Source organism: Arachis hypogaea, chromosome 10, assembly GCF_003086295.3.
Source record: "Arachis hypogaea cultivar Tifrunner chromosome 10, arahy.Tifrunner.gnm2.J5K5, whole genome shotgun sequence".
NCBI classification, from domain to species: Eukaryota; Viridiplantae; Streptophyta; class Magnoliopsida; order Fabales; family Fabaceae; genus Arachis; species Arachis hypogaea.
This window is the reverse complement of record NC_092045.1, coordinates 80,605,758-80,624,227: the sequence shown is the minus strand read 5'-3', so window position 1 is coordinate 80,624,227 and position 18,470 is coordinate 80,605,758. Positions and strand designations below refer to the sequence as shown.

At 38.1% G+C, this 18,470-nt stretch overlaps 1 protein-coding gene across 1 annotated transcript; it reads left to right on the top strand.

Annotated features, from left to right (window-relative positions):
* The first annotated feature begins 4,197 nt into the window (after positions 1–4,197).
* LOC114924541 (uncharacterized) lies at positions 4,198–18,202 on the top strand. The gene is made up of 2 exons (XM_029289400.2): positions 4,198–5,706; positions 17,927–18,202. The coding sequence occupies exons 1-2, from the start codon at positions 4,198–4,200 to the stop codon at positions 18,200–18,202; spliced, it is 1,785 nt and encodes a 594-aa protein (XP_029145233.2).
* Positions 18,203–18,470: the final 268 nt, after the last annotated feature.

Genomic DNA, 18,470 nt, shown 5'->3' with positions numbered 1-18,470 from the left:
TGCCTGAAACTAAAAGCAATAATGCTATGGCATCTTTACACTAGTCTTGCCTATATGTAGTAATGAGTTATCACTAATTTTAACTGGTTTACATTATTTTCTGCACATACACATAACCTGAATACTAAAATGTCCTCTATCTAGATCAACAAACTTTTCTAATAACAAACTAATTAAAGACTAATCAACTAATTGCACCATATGATGAGTTCCAAATTTATAGGAATTCTAAAGCTAGATTAATGATTGAATAGGTCATGGAGAATTATACCTATTTAATTTCATGTGAAAATCTTTAATCCTAGTGTTTAAGCTGGAAAGAAGAGATGAAAACGTAAATGGCAAATGAATAATATAAATTTAATTTTAAATAATGCTGTCTATAAATTAGTATCAAAACTTTGTATTTATGAGCAAATTTTATATCAATGATTAGCATATTTAGTTTTGTTTTCCTTTTTCTCAACTTAAGTTCAAGCATGGTATCTGATTCTATCAACTGGTGTTTTGTCGTCTTTCATATGATTCTTTCTTTAACATAATCAGCAACTCAGTTCTAGCTATAATTTTCTTTGCCCTCAATTTGCGCTTTTTGAGGGACTTTATACTTTTGTAGGGATTTAGATATGGCAAAGGGATTAAATTGATGAGTACTATATATGTTAATATGTGTATCCTTAAGAAAAGTCTGATGTTTATAGACATACAACTTAGTCCAAAAGTGAAAACAACAGTGTAAATATGGTCTATGAATTCTAGAATTTTGTCAGAGTCCCTTTATTATTTTATCACATAACGTGGTTGTAATCTTGATGGTGATTAATTGGAAGAATTTCAAGCTGTGACAGAAAAAAAAGTTCCCTTTGAAGTTGGACGCACATTGGTTACATTACCTTTTACATTCTTTATATATTATATATAACTCCAGTAGTGCTTCATACAACCACACATGTTATATATACTGCTATATCACTTATTACCTAACACTACTTGAACCACATGCATACCACAATACAAGATAGACCAAAGTTCATAATATAAACCCCCAATTGTTGTGATTATTAGCCTCTTCCTCATATTCTTGTTCCTACCAGCAGCATTAAAAGTATGACCAACACTACCATAACTGTATCACTGTTGGTACTCTTGACCGTGTCCTATGTTGTTGTCCATGTTTTATGCGATGATCGGAAAGCTGAAAGGCTCTATGTGGAAGCTCCACGGTCTCTTGCGCATGTGGCGGTGGCTCCCACTGTGGCATCAGTGATGGTGTGGGCTCTCCGAGCCATCATAGTGACGTGGGTCACGGTGCTGGTGTTGCCTATCGAGTTTTGTTGGAAATCGCCGCAAGATTCTTCTTCAACGAGGTAGGAGAATCACTTTTGATGTGGCATGAAACTTGAGCATTGTATTCAGATTGCAGAAAGGTCATTTCGCTCTGGCTTGCGCCATCATCGCCATGGTTAGCTTGCTGGCTTGAGGGCCAAGATATACTCTCTCTTAACTAAACACTAACTATAAAAAATTCCTTTTTCACCTAGTCAATAATTGTTAAACTTTATTGAAACGGAGGCCCTACTAGCAGCTACATCTGGAAAACATCTCTCTACTGAAACAACAGGAGCATAAGATGAGTGTCAGTCGCATCTAAACAAGAACATATCACAGAAGATTTTGCAAACAATAAGAGGGCAAAGGATTTGATGGTCCCAGTATATTTGGACCCATAACAAAATATGTTTTTTAAATTTTTTAATAATGGTTAAATAGTCAATTTCTAATTTTAATTACAAATTAATTTTATATATTTTATTTAATTATAAAAATTATTTTTTATTTTATAAATTATTATTTTATCATTCATATATCTATTATGTTTATTAATAATAAAAAATAAAATAATAACGAATTAGATCTTTCATTCATCGTAATAATTTTTTGACAATTCCAATCGATTAAAAGTTTATCTTTGATCCATTACATCCCGTTGAAGATTTTGAAATGATGTTTCTTATAAAATCAATCGATTGGATTACCTTTATATTTAAAGTATAAAAAGGAAATAATGCGATAAAAATTTAATTAAAAGTATTAGATTTGTACATGAAATATATACTTAAATTCTAAATTCTAAACTCTAAAGTAGAAAAAAGTTTGGCATAATGTAATACTTTCACTACTAGAATATCACGTTTCTAGCTGCGTCATTTTGATAGCGAGAATATTACGACTGTAAGACCCAGAATTTTTAAAAAGGTTTATTATAAACTAATTTTAAATTCGATTATTATTTGTAATCTTAATTTCAAAAATTACTTTATTAAATAATATTTAAAACAAGTTTTGATTAATTGAATTTAAAATAAATTAAGATCCTTATCCAATTATACAATTGTTGATTTATTTTCTATTTTTGAATTATAAAATTGGTAGTTATGAAATAATAAAAATTTTATATAATTTAATTTAAGTAGTTGATATTTTTATAATTCAATACTTTAAGTTTTAGAAATAAAGAAAATTAATCTTTTTATCTTATAATTTCATTTAAAGTATTCGATTTTAAATTAATTAGTATTTAGATACAATAAATAATATTTTTAAAATAATTTTAAGTATTTAATTAGAATTCAAATTTAATCAACAATAACATAATAAGTCTCAACAATATCTACAGCGGGAGTACGTACTCCTCATCCAGCGCCCTATGAGTTCGTTCACGCTCTACTAGGGTTTCACTTTTTGCGCCGCCTCCATGGTTACACCTTTCTTTGTCTTTTCTTCGTCAAAGTCTTTTCTATCTTCCTCTACTTTCTTCTCTTAATTTCTTTTCTACTTAGTTCCCTAATTTTCGTTTTCTCTCCCAATTCATTCTTCTTTTAATTCATTTCGTTTTCTAATTCACCCATTCCATATATCTTATTTCTCTCTGAAATCATTAAATACCAATTCTGTTTTTCTCTACACCATGAGCAACAAATCGGAGACACAGAACCCTCATATAATTGATAGTGATCAGGAGGATGACTTGATCGTCTTAGCTTATGAAGATGTTTCCGAAGGAATTCAAGCCTGTACACGGAGCCTGTCTGGAAGAATTTTCTCAGATCGGATCTTTCCGTAGGTACCATGGAAGGAGCTCTGTATGCAATATGGAATAAACCAGAAGGATTCAGAGTAGTCAAAAAATCCAGAACCAGTTTCAATTTTTTTTAGAATGACTCTGATGTGACTCGAATTGAGAGAGGTTCACCTTGGTTATTCAAGAGTTTTGTTATTCATGTTCGCAGATGGAAGCAATCAATAAACATGGAGGATAATCACATCTCTTCTTTTCCTGTATGGGCACAATTTTGGGGATTGCCTGAACAATCAAAACACTTGAGGTTGGACGAAAATTGGGTGGGAGACTTGGTCAAATTGAAGATGTTACTCTATTTGAAGTTAGAGGCAACGATACACGCATAGTGAAAGCTAAAGTGGAACTGAACGGTGATAAAAGAATGAGGGATACACTGAAACTGCTTGATCCTAATAAGAAAATGCTGAAAATTGGAGTACTCTATGAACGTATAGGTGTGTTCTGTACTTATTGTGCAAAATTGGGGCATGAATCTAAGAACTGCCAATGTTTTATTGATGATTCTGCCCAAAACAATATCAAGGAAGATAAAGTTGGTGAATGGCTTAAGGCAGATCAAGTCGGTAGGCGTTTAACTAAAAAGATAGCTTCCTTCAATCCTAACCAACCTCGGGATGGTTCTATTCCAGCTCAACCGAAGAAAAAATCTCCACCTGCTTGGCTTTTTGATAGTTTCTCAAAAATGAGTGTGCAAGATGATCAGAAAAAACAGAATAATGAAAAACTTACTGCTAATTCGAGTTCTAGAGAAGAAAATGAAGGTGAATCAGAAAATACAGGTACGGCTACTGATACTAATTCTTCTTCTAATGCTCTATTGGAGATATCCTATACCATGAATAATGTCCAACACAATAACAACGTCATATCCAAGCTTAAAAAGGAGAACAAAAAGCCAAACCTGAAACAACTTGCCAGAAAGTCTGTGATAGGTTTCAAACAGAGGAGTGGAGGTAATGGTACTGAAGAAATTTCAAAAAAGTTTGTCTCAATGATATTGTCTCTGATGCTATGACGGTGGAGGGTGCCAGCCTTCAAGTGGCACCCAAAGAAATATGAAACTACTCTCGTGGAATTGTCGGGGTTTGGGGAGACCCCTGACAATCCACAATCTTAAAGGGATTTGCAAATTGTACTCCCCTGAGGTTGGTTTTATCTGTGAAACAAAAAATCAATCTCGACAAGTTGAAGGAAAATTAAGATCTTGTGGTTTCAAGGAATGGTTTATTGTGGATCCGGATGGATTATCAGGGGTTTTGGCAATGGCATGGAGGGATGGTTGCACTGTTCAGATTTTGCAGCATGGTAGATTCTTCATTGCGGCATCAGTTCTGACAGCTGGATCTAATGATCCCTATGGTGTTCTAGGTGTTTATCTCAGTTCAAATGATCAACATAGAATGGCTCAGTTTGCTGAATTAACTTCAGTCACGCAACAGTTTGATGGTAAGGTTGTGTTAATGGGTGATTTTCATGCCATTTCTAGTCAATTGGAGAAAGCAGGTGGGGGTGCTAAATCTCCTTCTTCTATCGAAACCTTTAACAGTTTTATTGATGATAATTCTCTGATTATCAGAAGACCATTCACTTGGTCGAATAGACGGAAGGGTGATGAGTTGATACAGGAAAGACTGGACCGATTCCTGGTAGGAGTTGATTGGCAGCGACTCTATCCCAATGCAACGGTTCTTAGACTGTCAGAATCAGGCTCGGATCACTCCCCTCTTCTCTTAGACTTTAACCCGAGAACTGAGAGATCTAAACACCGATTCAAATTCCAAGAAAGATGGTGTTCCAATGATGAAATAAGGCAGATTGTTAGAGAGGTTTGGCACGAACAGATTGATGGTTCAGCCATGTATATCCTGGCTCAAAAACTAAAGCGTTGTCGACATAAGATTGTCAGATGGCAGCAAGAATACAGATCTAATTCGAAGGTGGAGATTGATTTACTACAGTCTGAATTAGAGGAATTTCGTTTAGCAGGAATTCATGGAGGCGACATCATTTCAGAAATAGAGGACAAACTTGAAAAAGCATTGCAAAATGAGGAATCTTATTGGAAAGATAAGTCTAGAGTCAAATGGCTCAAATCTGGCGATCAGAATACAACTTTCTTCCATCAGAAATTTAGAAATCGAACCCGAAGGAATAGAATTTGGCAACTAACTGGCAGTGACGGTGAAGTGGTTACTTCAAATGCTGGTATTGCTTCTGTGGCTGAATCTTATTTCAAGGACATCTTTTCCTCCAGTTGTCATGAGAACCCTGAACCTCTGTTTACTGATTTTGAACCTAAGGTTACAGCTCACATGAACCATAGGCTTCAAAGACCAGTGACTATGGAGGAAGTGAAACGTGCGACATTTAGCATTCATCCTCAAAGTGCTCCAGGAGATGATGGTATGACAGCAAAATTTTTTCAAAGCTTCTGGAACATACTTAGTGGTGATGTGTTTCGAGCAGTTAAGAGCTTCCTTTCAGGGGGCAGAATTTTGAAGGGTTTTAATCACACTCAGATCTGTCTTATTCCCAAGATTTCTGATGCTAAAGATATGACTCAGGTAAGACCAATAAGCCTATCTTCAATCTTTTACAAGATTATCTCCAAAGTATTTGTACATAGACTTCAGGATATGATGAATAGACTAATTAGCCCTACGCAGAGTGCTTTTATTAAAGGTAGATTAATCTTTGATAATATCCTAATTGCTCACGAGTGTATGCATTACTTGAAGAACAAAAAAAGGGGACTCGAAAATGAAATGGCGCTAAAATTAGATATGAGTAAGGCATATGATAGGGTGGAATGACACTTTCTTTGGTTTATATTGGAGAAGTTTGGTTTTGACTCCCGGTGGATCATGTGGATTCGAGAATTAGTGACAACTGTTTCTTATTCTGTTATTGTGGAAGGACAACCTTATGGTTTCTTCAAACCAAATAGAGGTATTCGACAAGGAGATTCTCTATCTCCCTATCTTTTTCTTTTCTGTGCAGAAGGTCTCTCATTCTTGCTACACAAGGCAGAACAAAACAGACTAATTCAGGGTCTTCAGATACATAGACGATGTCCCAAGGTCAACCACCTCCTCTTTGCTGATGATTCCATCTTATTCTGTAAGGCTAATCCTGAAGCATGTTCAAATATCCTACATTTATTGAATTCTTATGAAAGTATCAGTGGCCAGGGGGTAAATCTTAATAAATCTGCTGTATTCTTTAGCCATAACACTCCATCCACTACTCGTACACTACTGGCTAACTTTATGAATATTAATCATATTGGGGCTCAGGATAAATACCTTGGTTTGCCTTCTACAGTCTCTAAATCGAAAAAGGCTTCTTTTAGTATGATCAAAGAAAAGGTTCGGAAAAGAATCCAAGGGTGGAAGCGTGGTGGACGAAATTGTGATTTCTATCTTTTGAGCTTTAGCATATATTTACCCTTAGGGCACTGTTTATTCTCACAACTCCGTTCAACTAACCAGCAAGTGTACTGGGTCGTCCAAGTAATAAACCTTACGTGAGTAAGGGTCGAATCCACAGAGATTGTTGGTATGAAGCAAGCTATGGTCACCTTGTAAATCTCAGTTAGGGAGATTAAAGGGTAATTGTGATTATTGGAATGAATAAAAAGGAATAATAAAAAGGGATAGAATACTTATGCAGATCCATTGGTAGGAATTTCAGATAAGCGGATGGAGATGCTGTAGAGCCCAGGGACGCCTGCTCTCCTACTGCTTCTACTCAATCCTTCTTACTCCTTTCCATGGCAAGCTTTGTATAGGGGTTCACCATCAACTGTGGCTACTTTCTTCCTCTCGGGGAAATACCCTGTGCGGCTGTCACTCGCACAGCTAACCAGTCTGGAGGCATCACCCATGGCTGATGGCTACATCCCATCCTCGCAGTGAAAACTAATGCTCACGCACTCTGTCACAGTACGGCTAATCACCGGTTGGTTCCCTCCCCTACTGGAATAGAATCCCTCTTTTGCGTCTGTCACTAACGCCCAGTAGGTTACAGGTTTGAAGCACGTCACAGTCATTCATTACCGGAATCCTACTCGGAATACCACAGACAAGGTGAGACTTTCCGGATTCCCAGGATCCTACTCGGAATACCACAGACAAGGTGAGACTTTCCGGATCCTCATAAATGCCGCCATCTATCTAGCTTATACCACGAAGATTCTGTTGGGGAATCTAAGAGATATACATTCAAGCTCTGTTGCATGTAGAACGGAAGTGGTTGTCAATCACTCACATTCATAACTGAGAATAATAATGAGGGTAATCTGACTCATCACATTCATCATGTTCTTGGGTACGAATGAATATCTTGGAATAAGAATAAAAGAGATTTGAATAAAAGATAATAGAACTTCATTAATACTTGAGGTACAGCAGAGCTCCACACCCTTAATCTATGGTGTGCAGAAACTCCACCGTTGAAAATACATAAGCAAAGAGTTCAGGCATGGCCGAATGGCCAGCCCTCTCTAACGTGATCACAGGATTCAAAATACAATCCAGGATGTCTAATACAATAGATAAATGTCCTATATATACTAGACTAGCTACTAGGGTTTACATGAGTAAGTAATTGATGCATAAATCCACTTCCGGGGCCCACTTGGTGTGTGCTTGGGCTGAGCTTGATTAATCCACGTGTAGAGGCATTTCTTGGCGTTAAACTTTGAGTTATGACGTGTTTTGGGCGTTTAACTCCGGATCATGACGTTTTTCTGGCGTTTAACTCCAGACAGCAGCGTGTACTTGGCGTTTAACGCCAAGTTACGTCGTCATTCTTCGAATAAAGTATGGACTATTATATATTGCTGGAAAGCCCTAGATGTCTACTTTCCAACGCCGTTGAGAGCGCGCCAATTGGAGTTCTGTAGCTCCAGAAAATCCATTTCGAGTGCAGGGAGGTCAGAATCCAACAGCATCAGCAGTCCTTTTGTCAGCCTTCTTCAGAGTTTTGCTCAAATCCCTCAATTTCAGTCAGAATTTACCTGAAATCACAGAAAAACACACAAACTCATAGTAAAGTCCAGAAATGTGAATTTAACATAAAAAACTAATGAAAACATCCCTAAAAGTAGCTTAAACTTACTAAAAACTATATAAAAACAATGCCAAAAAGCGTATAAATTATCCGCTCATCACAACACCAAACTTAAATTGTTGCTTGTCCCCAAGCAACTGAAAATCAAATAGGATAAAAGAAGAGAATATACTATAAATTTCAGAATATCAATGAATATTAATTTAATTAGATGAGCGGGACTTGTAGCTTTTTGCTTCTGAACAGTTTTGGCATCTCACTTTTTCCTTTGAAGTTTAGAGTGATTGGCTTCTCTAGGAACTTAGAATTTCGGATAGTGTTATTGACTCTCCTAGTTAAGCATGTTGAGTCTTGAACACAGCTACTTATGAGTCTTGGCCGTGGCCCTAAGCACTTTGTCTTCCAGTATTACCACCGGATACACAAATGCCACAGACACATAACTGGGTGAACCTTTTCAGATTGTGACTCAGCTTTGCTAAAGTCCCCGGTTAGTGGTGTCCAGAGCTCTTAAGCACACTCTTTTGGATCACGACTTTAACCACTCAGTCTCAAGCTTTTCACTTGGACCTTCATGACACAAGCACATGGTTAGGGACAACTTGATTTAGCCGCTTAGGCCTGGATTTAACTTCCTTGGGCCCTCCTATCCATTGATGCTCAAAGCCTTGGATCCTTTTTACCCTTGCCTTTTGGTTTTAAGGGCTATTGGCTTTTTCTACTGCTCTTTCTTTTTCTTTTCGCCATTTTTTTTTCGCAAGCTTACTTTTTCACTGCTTTCTCTTGCTTCAAGAATCAATTCATGAATTTTTCAGTTCATCAATAACATTTCTCTTTGTTCATCATTCTTTCAAGAGCCAACAATTTTAACACTCATAAACAACAAGATCAAAAATATGCACTGTTCAAGCATTCATTCAGAAAACAAAAATTATTGCCACCACATCAAGATAATTAAATTAAATTCAAGGATGAATTCGAAAATTTATGTACTTCTTGTTCTTTTGAATTAAAACATTTTTCATTTAAGAGAGGTGAAGGATTCATGGAATTATTCATAATCTTTAAGGCATGGTTACATACTAATGATCATGAAGTAAAGACACAAAACATAGATAAACACAATATTAAAAACCGAAAACAGAAAGAAATAAGAGCAAGGAATGAATCCACCTGAGTGAGGGTGGCGCCTTCTTGAAGGTCTAATGGTGCTTTTTGAGCTCCTCTATGTCTCTTCCTTGCTTTTGTTGAATGATTCCTAGTGATTTTGGTACTCCTATCCATAGTTGCTCCCAATAGTTGTGTGGAGGATGACTTATCCCCTGAGGTATCTCAGGGATCTCTTGATTTGCAGCCACATGTTCTAACCAACTGAGCTATTCCAGCTTACATGAGTCTTTCCATCTTCCAAGACTCAGAAGTGGAAGCTTTTGTCTTCCCTTTGAGGTTTCTCTGGCCTTAGGTGCCATTAATGGTAATGGAAAAGCAAAAAAAAAGCTATGCTTTTACCACACCAAACTTAAAATATTGCTCGCCCTCGAGCAAGAGAAGAAAGAAGAGAAGAAGAAGAAGATGGAGGTGAGTGAGGGGAGATGGATTTGGCTATATGGGTGGGGTTGGGTGGGAAAGAGGAGGTTGATGTGAATGGTGAATGGGGTGATTGGGAAGAGGATTGGGAATTGTGACATAGGGAATTCAAATCACAAAAATAGGATTAGGAGGGAAGGTGGGGATCCTGTGAGGTCCACAGATCCTGAGGTGAAAAGAAATACCATTCCTTCACCATATAGGCATGTAAATTGCCTTGGCATACCATTCTGGCGTTCAAACGCCCATTGGTGCATGTTCTGGGCGTTCAACGCCCATGTGATGCATGTTTCTGGCGTTGAACGCCAGTTTCATGCTTGTTCCTGGCGTTCAGCGCCAGTTTTTCCTCTCTGTGCACCATCCTGGCGTTTAACGCCAGGTTGTTGCTTGTTTTGGGCGTTCAGCGCCAGAATGGTGCTCTGTTCTGGCGTTGAACGCCGGCCAGATGCACCTTCTGGGCGTTGAACGCCAGCCCGTGCGTCCTCCAGGGTGAAAATTTTTTTTCTTCTGTTTTTGACTCTGTTTTTAAATTTTTTTTGATTTTTTCGTGACTCCTCATGATCATGTACCTAATTAAACACAAAAATAACAAAGAAACAAAATAAAATAAAATTAGAAAAATAAAATTGGGTTGCCTCCGAACAAGCGCTTCTTTAATGTCAATAGCTTGACAGTGGCTCTCAGGGAGCTAAAAGGTGATCCGATCAATTTTGTATAGTCCCAACACCAAACTTAGAGTTTGGATATGGGATCTTAACACCAAACTTAGAGTTTGGTTGTGGCCTCACAACACCAAACTTAGAGTTTGACTGTGTGGGCTCTTCTTGACCTTGAACTGAGAGAAGCTCTTCATGCTGGCTCTCTTCTGTCATAGAGGGATGGCCATGTGCCTTAAACACAAGGTAGTCCCCATTCAATTGAAGGACTAACTCACCTCTGTTGACATCTATCACAGCTCCTGCTGTGGCTAGGAAAGGTCTTCCTAGGATGATGCATTCATCATCTTCCTTCCTAGTGTCTAGGATTATGAAATCAGTAGGGATGTAAAGGCCTTCAATCTTTACTAGCACGTCCTCTACTATTCCATAAGCTTGTCTCATGGACTTGTCTGCCAATTGTAATGAGAACAAGGCAGGTTGTACCTCAATGATCCCCAGCTTCTCCATTACAGAGAGTGGCATAAGATTTATCCCTGACCCCAGGTCACATAGAGCTTTTTCAAAGCTCATGGTGCCAATGGTGCAAGGTATTAAGAACTTGCCAGGATCTTGTTTCTTTTGAGGTAGAAATTTCTGAATCCAAGTATCTAGTTCATTAATGAGCAAGGGAGGTTCACTTTCCCAAGTCTCATTACCAAACAGCTTGGCATTCAGCTTCATGATAGCTCCTAAGTATTGAGCAACTTGCTCTCCAGTCACATCTTCATCCTCTTCAGAGGATGAATAGTCTTCAGAGCTCATGAATGGCAGAAGGAGATTTAATGGAATCTCTATGGTCTCTGTATGAGCCTCAGATTCCTCTGGATCCTTAATAGGAAACTCCTTCTTGCTTAAAGGACGTCCCAGGAGGTCTTCCTCACTAGGATTTTCGTCCTCCTCCCCTATGCATTCGGCCACTTTGATTAAATCAATGGCCTTGCACTCTCCTTTTGGATTTTCTTCTGTATTGCTTGGGAGAGTACTGGGAGGAGTTTCAATAACTTTCTTACTCAGCTGGCCCATTTGTGCCTCCAAATTTCTAATGGAAGATCTGGTTTCATTCATGAAACTGAAAGTGGCCTTTGACAGATCAGAGACTATATTGGCTAAATTAGAGGTGTTTTGTTCAGAATTCTCTGTCTGTTGCTGAGAAGATGATGGATATGGCTTACTATTACTCAGCCTATTGCGTCCACCACTGTTAAAGCCTTGTTGAGGCTTTTGTTGATCCTTCCAGGAGAAATTTGGATGATTTCTCCATGATGGATTATAGGTGTTTCCATAAGGTTCACCCATGTAATTAACCTCTGCCATGGCAGGGTTCTCAGGATCATAAGCTTCTTCAGAAGCTACCTCTCTAGTACTGTTGGATGCATGTTGCAATCCATTCAGATTTTGAGAGATTATGTTGACCTGTTGAGTCAACATTTTGTTCTGAGCCAATATGGCATTCAGAGCATCAATTTCAAGAACTCCTTTCTTCTGAGGTATCCCATTATTCACGGAATTCCTCTCAGAGGTATACATGAACTGGTTGTTTGCAACCATGTCAATGAGTTCTTGAGCCTCTTCAGGCGTTTTCTTCAGGTGAATAGATCCACCTGCAGAATGGTCCAATGACATTTTCAAAAATTTAGATAGACCATAATAGAATATATCTAATAAGGTCCATTCTGAAAACATGTCAGATGGACATCTCTTGGTCAGCAGCTTGTATCTTTCCCAAGCTTCATAGAGGGATTCACCATCTTTTTGCTTGAAGGTTTGAACATCCACTCTTAGCTTGCTCAGCTTTTGAGGAGGAAAGAATTTATCCAAGAAGGCAGTGACCAGCTTATCCCAGGAGTCCAGGCTATCCTTAGGTTGTGAATCCAACCATATTCTAGCTCTGTCTCTTACAGCAAAAGGGAAAAGCATGAGTCTGTAGACTTCAGGATTAACTCCATTCGTCTTTACAGTATCACAGACTTGCAAGAACTCAGTTAAAAACTGATAGGGATCTTCAGATGGAAGCCCATAAAACTTGCAGTTTTGTTGCATTAGTGCAACTAGTTGAGGCTTAAGCTCAAAGTTATTGGCTCCAATGGCAGGAATGGAGATGCTTCTTCCATCAAACTTGGACGTTGGCTTTGTGAAGTCACCAAGCATTCTCCTTGCATTATTATTATTATTATTTTCGGCTGCCATGTCTTTCTCTTGTTCGAAAATTTCTGAAAGGTGTTTCTGGATTGTTGTAATTTAGCTTCTCTTAATTTTCTCTTCAGAGTCCTTTCAGGTTCTGGATCAACTTCAACAAGAGTGCCTTTTTCCCTGTTCCTGCTCATATGAAAGAGAAGAACCAAGAAAAGAAAGAGGAATCTTCTATGTCACAGTATAGAGATTCCTTTATGTTAGTAGAAAAAGAAGGGGGTAGAGGAAAGAAGAAGGATGGATTCGGATTTTTAGATGAAGAGAGGTGAAGAGAAGTGTTAGTAATTAAATAATTAAATAGAATAAGGGAAGAGAAGAGAAATTTTCGAAAATAATTTTAAAAAGGAGTTAGTGATTTTCGAAAATCAAAGACAAAATATAATTAAAATTAAAATTTAAAACAAAAAGAATTTTTTGAAAAAGAGAGGGAGAATTTTCGAAAATTAGAGAGGGAAAAGTGGTTAGTTGGTTTTGAAAAAGATAAGAAATAAACAAAAAGTTGGTTAGTTGATTGAAAAAGATTTGAAATCAAATTTTGAAGAAGATAAGAAGATAAGTTAGATAAGATATTTTGAAATCAAATTTTAAAAAAGATAAAATTTTTGAAAAAGATAAGATAAAAGATAAAAAGATATATTTGAAAAAGATATTTTGAAAAAGATTTAATTTTTAAAATTTCTTAACTAACAAGAAACTACAAGACAAGATTCTAGAATTTAAAGATTGAACCTTTCTTAACAAGAAAGTAACAAACTTCAAATTTTTGAACCAATCACATTAATTGTTAGCTTAATTTTCGAAAATTTGATGTAAAGATAAGAAAAAGATTTTGAAAATATTTTGAAAAAGATTTTTGAAATTTTCGAGAAAATGAAAAAGATATGATTTTTGAAAAAGATTTTAAAAAGATAAGATTTTTAAAATTTGAAATTTTGACTTGACTTATAAGAAACAACTAATTTTGAAAATTTTTGACCAAGTCAACCCAAAATTTCGAAAATTTGGAGGAAAATAAGGAAAAGATATTTTTTTGATTTTTGAATTTTAAAGAAAAACACAAAAATGACCCAAAATATGAAAATTTTGGATCAAGGCACAAGATGCATGCAAGAATGCTATGAATGTCAAGATGAACACCAAGAACACTTTGAAGATCATGATGAACATCAAGAACATAATTTTGAAAAATTTTTGATGCAAAGAAAACATGCAAGACACCAAACTTAAAAATCTTTAATGCATGAAAAATATGAATGCAAAAATGCATATGAGAAACAAGAAAAGACACAAAACAAGAAATCATCAAGATCAAACAAGAGGACTTATCAAGAACAACTTGAAGATCATGAAGAACACTATGAATGCATGGGATTTTCGAAAAAATGCAAGAAAAATTTTAAAAGCATGCAATTGACACCAAACTTAAAAATTAACACAAGACTCAAACAAGAAACACAAAATATTTTTGATTTTTATGATTTTCTAATTTTTTTGTATTTTTATTAATTTTTTTTTGAAAAACATTTTTGAAAAAAAACGAAAAAGGAAAGAAAAATTTTTGAAAAAGTTTTTGAAAAGAAAATTACCTAATCTGAGCAACAAGATGAACCGTCAGTTGTCCATACTCGAACAATCCCCGGCAACGGCGCCAAAAACTTGGTGGACGAAATTGTGATTTCTATCTTTTGAGCTTTAGCATATATTTACCCTTAGGGCACTGTTTATTCTCACAACTCCGTTCAACTAACCAGCAAGTGTACTGGGTCGTCCAAGTAATAAACCTTACGTGAGTAAGGGTCGAATCCACAGAGATTGTTGGTATGAAGCAAGCTATGGTCACCTTGTAAATCTCAGTTAGGGAGATTAAAGGGTAATTGTGATTATTGGAATGAATAAAAAGGAATACTAAAAAGGGATAGAATACTTATGCAGATCCATTGGTAGGAATTTCAGATAAGCGGATGGAGATGCTGTAGAGCCCAGGGACGCCTGCTCTCCTACTGCTTCTACTCAATCCTTCTTACTCCTTTCCATGGCAAGCTTTGTATAGGGGTTCACCATCAACTGTGGCTACTTTCTTCCTCTCGGGGAAATACCCTGTGCGGCTGTCACTCGCACAGCTAACCAGTCTGGAGGCATCACCCATGGCTGATGGCTACATCCCATCCTCGCAGTGAAAACTAATGCTCACGCACTCTGTCACAGTACGGCTAATCACCGGTTGGTTCCCTCCCCTACTGGAATAGAATCCCTCTTTTGCGTCTGTCACTAACGCCCAGCAGGTTACAGGTTTGAAGCACGTCACAGTCATTCATTACCGGAATCCTACTCGGAATACCACAGACAAGGTGAGACTTTCCGGATTCCCAGGATCCTACTCGGAATACCACAGACAAGGTGAGACTTTCCGGATCCTCATAAATGCCGCCATCTATCTAGCTTATACCACGAAGATTCTGTTGGGGAATCTAAGAGATATACATTCAAGCTCTGTTGCATGTAGAACGGAAGTGGTTGTCAATCACTCACATTCATAAGTGAGAATAATAATGAGGGTAATCTGACTCATCACATTCATCATGTTCTTGGGTACGAATGAATATCTTGGAATAAGAATAAAAGAGATTTGAATAAAAGATAATAGAACTTCATTAATACTTGAGGTACAGCAGAGCTCCACACCCTTAATCTATGGTGTGCAGAAACTCCACCGTTGAAAATACATAAGCAAAGAGTTCAGGCATGGCCGAATGGCCAGCCCTCTCTAACGTGATCACAGGATTCAAAATACAATCCAGGATGTCTAATACAATAGATAAATGTCCTATATATACTAGACTAGCTACTAGGGTTTACATGAGTAAGTAATTGATGCATAAATCCACTTCCGGGGCCCACTTGGTGTGTGCTTGGGCTGAGCTTGATTAATCCACGTGTAGAGGCATTTCTTGGCGTTAAACTTTGAGTTATGACGTGTTTTGGGCGTTTAACTCCGGATCATGACGTTTTTCTGGTGTTTAACTCCAGACAGCAGCGTGTACTTGGCGTTTAACGCCAAGTTACGTCGTCATTCTTCGAATAAAGTATGGACTATTATATATTGCTGGAAAGCCCTAGATGTCTACTTTCCAACGCCGTTGAGAGCGCGCCAATTGGAGTTCTGTAGCTCCAGAAAATCCATTTCGAGTGCAGGGAGGTCAGAATCCAACAGCATCAGCAGTCCTTTTGTCAGCCTTCTTCAGAGTTTTGCTCAAATCCCTCAATTTCAGTCAGAATTTACCTGAAATCACAGAAAAACACACAAACTCATAGTAAAGTCCAGAAATGTGAATTTAACATAAAAACTAATGAAAACATCCCTAAAAGTAGCTTAAACTTACTAAAAACTATATAAAAACAATGCCAAAAAGCGTATAAATTATCCGCTCATCAAAGCGCAATCTTCTATCGTCAGGTGGTAGACACGTATTGCTTAAGGCAGTGGGAGAAGCTATTCCTATTTATTCATTGTCTTGCTTCAAGTTGCCTGATGGTTTAATCTCAGAAATTCACTCTCTACTTTCTCAGTTCTGGTGGGGACAAAAAGGTTCTAAAAGGTGGATGGCTTGGATTAGCTGGGACACTATGACTCACCCACGAAAAGAAGGAGGCCTTGGATTTAAAGATCTCAGAATCCAAAATCTGGCGCTTTTAGGCAAACAGTTTTGGCGACTTTTAACACAGCCTACTTCCTTATTATCCAAAATCCTAAGAGGTAAATACTTTAGCAATGGTAATGCTATAACGGTAGAAATTGGAGTCTTACCTTCTTGGGGATGGAGGAGTATACTGGAAGGCCGAAAGATTGTTGAAAAAGGTCTTAATTGGGCTGTGGGTACTGGAGAGAATATCCGAACCTTTGAGGATCCTTGGCTGCCTCCTCCGTATCCTTTAATGATTTCTGACATGCCAAATAGTCAAGCTATTGCTGAGTTGGTTCCAAGAGTTAAAGATCTAATTACTGAAGATAGGAATTGGAATCAGAATCTTATTCAAGAATTATTTCCCCAAGACGTTGCAAACAGGATTTTGTCAGTTAAAATTCAGCAGAGTAGGGACAAATTGCAATGGGATTTGAACAAATCCAAACAATATGATACAGCTTCAAGTTACAGAATTGGCTATTTATTTTACCATCCGCCTCTGGAGCTTTGCCCTAATTATATGCAACAAAAAAAGCCGTGGATTGATCTATGGAAGTTGAACTTGCCTCACAAAATTAAGCTATTTATCTGGAAAGCTCTCCATGGCTGGCTCCCGGTGCTTGCTCAGATTCATCACCGCATCCCATCTATATCACCAATATGCCCCTGCTGTCATGAAGCCACCGAAACAGTCACTCATTGTTTGATTTATTGCTCTAAAATTAAAGATGTATGGTCTCAGAGTTATCTTCGTGACTGTCTTCCCCCTCAGAGTCCTAACGACTTTTGGACATGGTGGATTGCATCAACAGAGATGCTTAACCTGTTGAAGAATGATGACCGTAATCCTCAATTGCTTGCCATCATTTGTTGGAACTGCTGGAAAGCTCGCAACCAGTTGATTTTTGAAGGTTCTACTTCAATGCCGTCTGCCATTCTAGCAAGCTCTGTCAAGTTGCTCCGTGAAATCCAAAGAACTTCCAGTTTAGGTCGTCATCTCCATGAGGCAAGCTCTTAGTTGCATTCAATTTGATTTATCATTCTTTCTTCTTTAATATTTTTTTTTGTTTTTCGACCTTGCACCGTTGGATGAATACCTTCAGTGTAGTATTTTTGGGAAATCCCCACCTTTCATTATGCTGTCCTGCTTTTGGACATCTTTGTATTTTATTTTTCAATAATTAATGAAATATAACCTACTATCTTTGGAAAAAAAATTAGAATTCAAATTTATACCCTATATACTAATTTTATTAAAATTACCTTACTCTAATTAAACCCAAAATTTCCAAATCAAAATCCTATTTTTTTTACCTAACCCTAGCTACCCCAACCCATACACTGACACATATAACACACACAACCCACACCCACCGTCACTCTTCTTCACCCTCTCAGCACACACACACACCCAAAGAAAGAAAAGGAACAGAGGGAACGGGGAGAGCAGAGGGGAAGGGAGATCGGTAAAGAAAAAGAGAAGAGGGAGGAGCTGTGTCACCACCGCTGGCCTTGGGCTCGCCATTCATGCCTGTTGTTTGTTGCCATTGAAGGAGGAGAAGCACGAACCAGAGCCACGAGGAGAGGGAGTCGCGCCGCCGTCCCTGCGCCGTCGTGGATCAGATCTGAGGCGAGGGAGAGGACAGCGATGGGGGAAGGAGTCGCGCTACCCAGTCGCCATCCGTGGGGAGTCGTCATCGGTCTACACGCCGCCAACGTCACCGGCGTTGTCGCGAGAAGGAGAGAGAGCCACGCCGGAGGAGAAGGACTGTCGCGGAGCTGTCCTTGCCACTGCGCCCAGTTGCTATCGCGAGCCTCGTCACCGCTGATGGGGGTGCGCCGCCAAGCTCCTGCCGCCGGAAAACCCCGCTGCCGTTGCTGATAACCACTATCGGTAAGGGATTTTAAGTTTGGTTTTTGTTCTTTTGGGTTCGGGGAAGGTTTTTAACGCTGCGTAGTTGTTATAGTCACCGTCACCGGAGTTCTGGTCACCACTGTCGTTTGAGATGGCTACCGGAGTTGTCGTTAGATCAGTTCAGAGACCGTTGCTGTTTCGTTTTTCTTATTTTGGTAAGTGTTTATGTTTTGGAAACCCCT